The sequence below is a fragment of the Vigna angularis genome, chromosome 6 (assembly GCF_016808095.1).
Source record: "Vigna angularis cultivar LongXiaoDou No.4 chromosome 6, ASM1680809v1, whole genome shotgun sequence".
Classification (NCBI taxonomy): Eukaryota; Viridiplantae; Streptophyta; class Magnoliopsida; order Fabales; family Fabaceae; genus Vigna; species Vigna angularis.
This window is the reverse complement of record NC_068975.1, coordinates 31,341,917-31,349,813: the sequence shown is the minus strand read 5'-3', so window position 1 is coordinate 31,349,813 and position 7,897 is coordinate 31,341,917. Positions and strand designations below refer to the sequence as shown.

At 28.8% G+C, this 7,897-nt stretch overlaps 1 protein-coding gene across 1 annotated transcript; it reads left to right on the top strand.

Annotated features, from left to right (window-relative positions):
- The first annotated feature begins 6,705 nt into the window (after window positions 1–6,705).
- LOC108342367 (uncharacterized) lies at window positions 6,706–7,665 on the top strand. The gene has a single exon (XM_017580131.2). The coding sequence runs from the start codon at window positions 6,831–6,833 to the stop codon at window positions 7,464–7,466; it is 636 nt and encodes a 211-aa protein (XP_017435620.1). The 5' UTR covers window positions 6,706–6,830; the 3' UTR covers window positions 7,467–7,665.
- The last annotated feature ends 232 nt before the right edge of the window (window positions 7,666–7,897 follow it).

Sequence of the window (7,897 nt, the reverse complement as noted above, 5' to 3'; positions counted from 1 at the left end):
TCGTATAATCATTGATCATCGTTTAAACACTATGAATATTAGTACAAACCTACAATTTCACTCTAATCAAATTATCATACATGCAAACACTAAATTTACACAAATAACATAATAGAAAAACACACACTACCTTCTCTTACTTTACACTCAAGTTACAAAGCTCTAAGAATGAACACTCTTTGCTTTCCGCACAAGGAACTTTAAAAACAACTATGGATGACCAAATTGTGATAGAAAAGAGTCATTAAGACCAAAAAATGAACATTAATGATACATGCATCGGGGTTTCCTAAGCATGATCTTAAACAAAGAATGAAAAGAAAAAGAGGTAGAAACTTACTTGCTATAAACGAAAAACTGATCAGTTAGAAATAGAGATTACTTAGTTGTGATCTCATAGAAACTTCCTGATCATTAACAGAAGATCGAAGAGTTAGAATTTTTAGAAAGAAGACATAAAACTATAAAAAAATGGTTTCGAGAAAGATAGTTTTAAAATAACAAAACACGTTTATAATAAAACTATTTATAGATAAACTATTTAACATTGAAATAACTGAGTCTCACTATTTTAAAACTATCACAAATTATAAAATACCCTAAAGTTTTACATTATGATTTATAATATAATCACAATTGTGTTTTATCATAAAAAATAATTAAAAATACTATTATATGACAAATCATGAATTCAATTGTTTATATGGATGGGTGGAACTGGTCACATGTTTAATTTTTGATTATTTTTTCTATAGATGAATCTGTTTATAAAAACATTAATGAATTCATTTAAATGTCAACCTAATTTGATTATTTTAACAATTATTTGATAAAATTAATTAATAAATAAATATGATAGTTAGGTAAAATGAGTAATCTAATCAATTAAAAAGAGAATTTAATTAAGTATATGATATGATTTATTTTGTTTTGTTGTAAGTTTAAGGAAAAAGACAATGAGATAGAAGAAGAGACGTGTCATACTGTAGAATCTTTAAGGAAGTTGTATCCGGTTTTAGCGAGGCATGTCAAATGGGCCAGGCTGATATTTTTGTTATGGACTTGCATTTAGGCTTTCAATTTGGAAAGAGAAAATTGAAAGTTTGAGCACCTATCGTTTTCTGACAAGTAAATGAATGTGAAAACAGATACTCTGATGGTGCTATGACAACTCTAGAATCTTCCATTTCCTCGGGTGAAGCTTAAATTTCGACATTTGTCACGTCCCCGTTTTCATTCTCATTGCATTTCTTCCAAACTTCACACTGTTATGTTATGCAGTGTCATCCATGTATTATATTATTTACTATATTTATATTAAAAAAATTGTACCATGGAAATTTTTTAAACTTGTATTTGCTTAAGTTGATTTATTATATGCGAGGAACAAGTGTTTCTTTCAAGAGATTGGAATAGATTTATATGTGGACGGATTTGAGAGTGTAAGAAAGAAGAGATGAGGAAAGAAAGTCAATTCATCATTTTGTTTTTAGAGTTTTGTTCACCTTTTTTATAAAATATCTCCTGACAACTTTAATTTTATTTTAACATAATTTTTATTGTTTATATTTTAATTTTTATCTTATCTTAAACGGTAAAAAATAATAATTTAATTTTATTCATTAAAACATTTTTTAATCTATCATACCTATTATATTTTACATAAATTTTCATCTCAAATATATTCAAATCTTACAATCTTTTCATTAATATAAAAAACTTCACATTCACCTTCTGTTTCTCTAAAATTCACTTTCCTGAATCCAACTTTAAATCCAAATACACCATTCCATTCTATTTCTAACAACACGTGTCCATGTTTAGAGTTAAGGTACTTAAAGTGAAATTTACATATTCTGAACAAAATGTTTCCAACTTCAAGTATTTCTTAATCAATTTCTTTGAAACATAGTTCCATTTGTGGATGGACGTTTCACCATGCATCTTGAAGGATTTCACTCTACATCTCCAAAACATTTTGAAATACCTATAACGCTGTCCATTAACATGATTAATTTTTAATAAAAACAGAATAATCTTTTGATAGATTCTTTGATACAGGATTCCTAGTTTCCATTAAAATATCTTATTTTTATAATTTTAAGATATATAGTTATTTTTTAATGAAATATTAGGATTTTATGAATATATAAATATTTGAATTAATTAAATTAGTTATGAATTAAATATTTTTTTTGTAAATATTTAATATTTATTTTAATGAATTAATAATACTTAACATTATCTAAAAAAATATTTTAAATTTTTCATATCATTTTATATAAATTTATTTTTTTATTAATTAAACTAATTCATATAAATTACCTAATTAAACATTTAGACATAATATAATAAAACATTTTAAAATAATCTAATAAACATTTATAAATAATATAATTAAAAAAATATCAAAAATACTGTATCAGGAGAATTAGATTTCCAGATTCCATGTTTCTCTTCTCCATATGTCATAGAGTGTTTTTTTATAATAATAACATTTATGAACATTAAACACATTTTATTAGTTTCATTTGTCATTAAATCTATTAATTTGATAGCACAAATCAAAATATCAAACATATTAACTTTAACATATGATAATAAGGTCATGAGTAACAATGATAATCAATAATACAATCATTATGATAATGATTAACAAATTTCATTAATTAAAGGATAAATATAAAATTTGGAGGTACAAGATAAAACCCTTTAGTGAAACACCCTTTGGAGATTTAGCTGCGTTGGCTTCTTTGATTTTTAGTTAAGGTGAATAATAGTGAAATCTTGTCGAGTGTTGCTCCCTTCACCACCACCAAATGCTCCATGCACCATCCCATACCTAATTTGTCCTTGCTATAAAACGGATGTCAACATCCGTTTCACCTTCAACGGACATTGACATCCGTTTACATATTTTATATTTTAGTTTATTATTTTTATTTAAAAAAGAAAAACCTTAACGAATGTGCCCACATCCGTTAACAAATGTGGCACATCCGTTTAAGTAATTTTATAAAAAATATTTAAATAGTTATTTAAATAATAATACATAAATTAAATTAATAATTATTATTTTATTAAATAAAATAAAATTAATTTATATATAATTACATAATAAATTTTTTAAAAATTAAATAATATTTATATATTAATTTAAAATACAGTAAATTAATAAATTAAAAACTAAAAAAAAACAAAACCTCAACGGATGTCGTTACACTGTTTAAGTAGATTTATAAAAAAATATTTAAATAATTATTTAAATAATAATACATAAATTAAATTAATAATAATTATTTTATTAAATAAAATAAATTAATTTATATATAATTACCTAATAATTTTTTTAAAAAATTTAAATAATATTTATATATTAATTTAAAATACAATAAATTAATAAACTAAAAAAAAAAAAAAAAAAAAAACTCAACGGATGTCGTCATATCAGTTTAAGTAGATTTATAAAAAATATTTAAATAGTAATATATAAACTAAATTAATAATAATTATTTTATTCAATAAAATAAAATTAATTAATATATAACTACGTAATAAATTTTTTAAAAAATAAATCATATTTATATTAATTTAAAATACAATAAATTAATAAACTAAAAACTAAAAAAAAAATCCTCAACAGATGTGACCACATCCGTTAACGTGACCACATTCTTTGAAGATATGGGAATGTAAAATATTTTAAAATATAAAGGATAACTTTGAAATTTAAAAAAAAATGTGGTAGTACAGGGAGCAATGTGGATGGTGTAAGGAGTAACCCTCAACTGCCCCGAGACTAGATTTTGGGCCCAATTCGGTTTGCTTTGGGCATTTTCCTAATTTCCTTACTTTTGGGCTCGGTGCCTTAATTGTTTGTAAATTATGGAATTTCCTTCCTTTTGGGCCCAATCTCCAGTTTTTGTTCATGTTCAAATTTAGTAACAACTACTTGAATGAATATTTTTTTAAATCATCACAATTCAAAATTTTAGCTATAATAGCGTTTCGTTTTTTCTATATATTTTTTAATTGATAACATGACAAATGTGAGAAAACATTTAATACTATGATAAAAAAAAATCTTAGTTGTTCATTGGAAAACATATTATTAACGTCCGTTTCTTAAGAAATAAATGGTTCAAAAGTTACTTTCCTATGTACGTCTATTATCTATTTATTTATTTTGAAAAAGGGTAAACGTATATTTTAATCTCAAAGGTATACTAATATTAAAATACTGAAAAAATAATTATTTATTATTACCGTCCTTAGATGGTTGGAGGCAGAGAGAGTCAAAGGACGTCCACGTATATATTGATTGGTTGGACTCCATTAACTAACGAACACCAATGATTGATTAAAATTGCATGAGGACTAAATAATCTTATCATCATTCAAATTAACAATCATTGTATTCTTTAAATCAAATTTCAAAATCCTTAATTTTTGTCGAATAAATTTTATTTGAATAAATTAAATATTGCTTTAATCACGGAGGATGATTATGATGATGATGACCATAACATGGGTACTTTAATTTTGGTCTCTGAATTCTGAGCAGAATCTCCAGAAAATAATTGCTGTGACCGGGAGGTACCAGTCCCACACACCAAACCACACTTTCTTTCTTACTTTCTTCTCTCTTCACTTCATTTCTCATGTTTCTTTTTTTCAACTCACCTTATTTTCTTCTTCATACATCCTATCTTCCAAACGTGCTCATGCATAAACCTTTATACTCCAACAAGCTAGCCATATGTATGATTAACTTCTCGTTACTGGGAGAATGAATTTATAACATTCTCCTACAAATTATTCACTTATCAACAAAGTAGATTCTACTGTATGATCATCTGGTCACTCAAGGATCGAATGGTTGATCATCCAGCAAGAAAGTAATCGATTAGTTTAAAATAGTCATTAATTGATAATTAATCTGAATAATAATAATAATTAATTAGTTGTTAAGTAGAATAATAATTATTCATTGGTGATTAATGAGTCAGGCGTAATGATAAACTCATTATTATATTTTTAAATATATGTTTGACTGAAAATGAACTAATTACTAATCCTTATTATAAGATTATTATGCAAAGTTATTGGCTTGAGCGTGAGACTGTCTTGTGCAGACACCTGTCCAATGATTGAACGAACAACTTTAAATGTTTTGAATAAAAAATCTCAACCCTACTCAAAACAGTTGGAATGAGAATAAATATATTTAAACAAATAATATATATATATATATATATATATATATATATATATATATATATATATATATATATATATATATATATGTTTGTGTGTTTAAATATCTAATTTAATTATGGTGCAGCGCAGGTAGAGTGTATAATTTATTGAGATAAACCATACTTAATTGAGAGAGATGGTTGAATTTTTGTGTTTTAAATGCATGTAGGAGATATTCTATGGTTTAAGAAGTAACATTGGTGCAACTAATTAATGAGGTTGAGCAGGCGTTACAGCATCTTCAAACCTAATATTGGTTTAGGTGACATTTGGTGCAATTAAGGACACCCGAGATTGGATAGGAATAAACTATTTCAGTTCTATTTCGCTTCTCTAAACTCTGTCCTTATAGTTAACAACATTACAAAGTTTCAGTCAATGCAATAATTTCCCATTTCCGTATTTCAATGTTCCACTCTCCAGGTCCCAACTTGTAAATTCATTCCATGAATCGATTATTAAAAAAGCTCTATGTTTTTTTTTTATTAACTAGGCTTAATTATTATGGGTCCATTAATTTGATTGCGTGCGACGGTAGTTTAACAAAACTTTATGAAGCAATTCAAATATTCTGTTTTTAAATTAAGCAAATTTAATTCTTCAATTTTCTTGTTCTTTAAGTTATTATTTTTCATCCAAATTTATCATGGGCTCATGATTAATTTCAGGTACGGGTAATTAGCTTAAGAGATTGAAAAATTATTTTACTTTAGTGATTCGATCAAAATTACTTAATTCCAAGAGAAATATCAAAAGACTAAAATTACGAATAAGTATTAGTTTTAATTGATATTAAAGTTTTACTTCAACAATTAATAGTAACTCTGAAGGTCGACTTTCCTCACATGATTTTTAGATGAAACTTTTATTTTAGTTAAAGGACTATTATAAAAAAAAGACGGGTAATATTCAACTAATAGTGCCGGCTTCATTGGCTTTTGACTTTAATAACAAGTTCGGCCAACGGAACAGTGACGCGTGTTCAAATAAATTAGAAGTAGAATACACACTGTCGCAAGTTGAAAAATGAACTAAGGAAGTAGATGTAAATAATTTCTTTACCATTTCTCATATAAAAACGGGCTAAAGAAATATAAAAGGTATATAAGATTATTCATGTGATACAAAATTATAAGATGTTATTATATAAACAATGTAAGAAAAAAAAGTTTTTACTGTGAAGAGGATTTCGAACTATATAACTCTGACAACAAAGTCTAAGAAACTGAAGTATCTTGCGATACAAAAAAAAAAAAGTATTACGTGACAGTGTTGCTGAAAATGGGATGAGAAGAATATAAAGAAGGGTCACACTCTGTAAAGGAAAGCACGTTCCTTTTCTTAGGTGCTTCTATTTTGTCCTTGCTTACTTAATTTTGTTTCAAAGACCAACACTATTAATTAAACACCATTGCATTTGCCAACTATTCCATTTCCCAATTCAAGTTTTTCTCTCTTTCTTCTGCTCTCTCCAATTCACGAGATCTCTGTGGCCCTAACCTTCCTTCTTCAATGTATTGTCACCGTAATTCCTCTTCTTTCTAACTTCTCTGTTCTCACTCGCCACAGCTATGAGTCAACTCGGCGTGGTGTTGCAGGAATCGCTACAGAGGGAGCCCAGAACCATTCTGGGGTTGTTGAGTGATCAGATGGACGGTGTAGAGAGTGGGGCTCGCAGGAGGAAGAGCTTCAAGGAACGCTTCGGATTCATGGGCATCGGCTGCTGTGGGGCCACATGGGGGTTCCGTTCCGACGCGTTAAGTTTCACCCAAGGAGAACAACAGCAGCAAGCCAACCACCAGGAAACGGATCCGGGACAAGGGTCGGGTTTGGACTGTGTGGACCAGGGTGCAGCGGGTTCAGGTATGAACTTGGCGGCGGCGCTTGCGGCTGAGCGGCAAATCCGGGGGCCGCAGGAGGAGGTGGGGAGAGCTCCGGGGACGCCGTGGAGGGTGTCGCTGATGAGGCTGCTGGAGGAGAGCGAAGGAGGGGAGTCCGCGGCGGTGGAGAAGGAAAAGGAGGAGGAGAAGGGTGATGTTGTGGGGAATGATTCGATGTGCTGCGTGTGCATGGGAAGGAAGAAAGGCGCGGCTTTCATCCCATGTGGTCACACTTTTTGCAGAGTGTGTTCCAGGGAACTGTGGCTGAATCGAGGGTCCTGTCCCCTCTGCAATCGCTCCATCCTCGAGATCCTCGACATTTTCTAGCACATCACTGCTCATTCTTCAATACTTCACGCTTTTTCTTTTTCTTTTTCTTTTTCACTCTTCTCAGTTCTTCATCCAAACAACTTCATCCTTTGCCACGTGTAATACCACACTATGAATTTCATCTCCTCTCTCTCTCTGTTACCATTTCTATCTGTTCATGTAAATTCTACTATATCAATAGACAAAATTCACCAAAGTCCGCATTATTGTTCAAATTCTTTTCCTTTTATCTCATTTTTATATAACACATTTTTCAACACATCTTCAGTCTTGACTTTTGGTGTTATCAAATGTATTTATAACTACTGTTACCAGATTCAATACTCAGATATTATTGTCATGGCCTGACACTTTTGACTCGCCACTCTTTCATTGTTCAGAAAAATATTGATCTGAGAAAACACAACATCTATATATTAATATAAATC

Coding starts and splice junctions, on each gene's coding strand:
- LOC108342367 (XM_017580131.2), top strand. CDS start 6,831: ATGAGTCAACTCGGCGTGGTGTTGCAGGAATCGCTACAGAGGGAGCCC.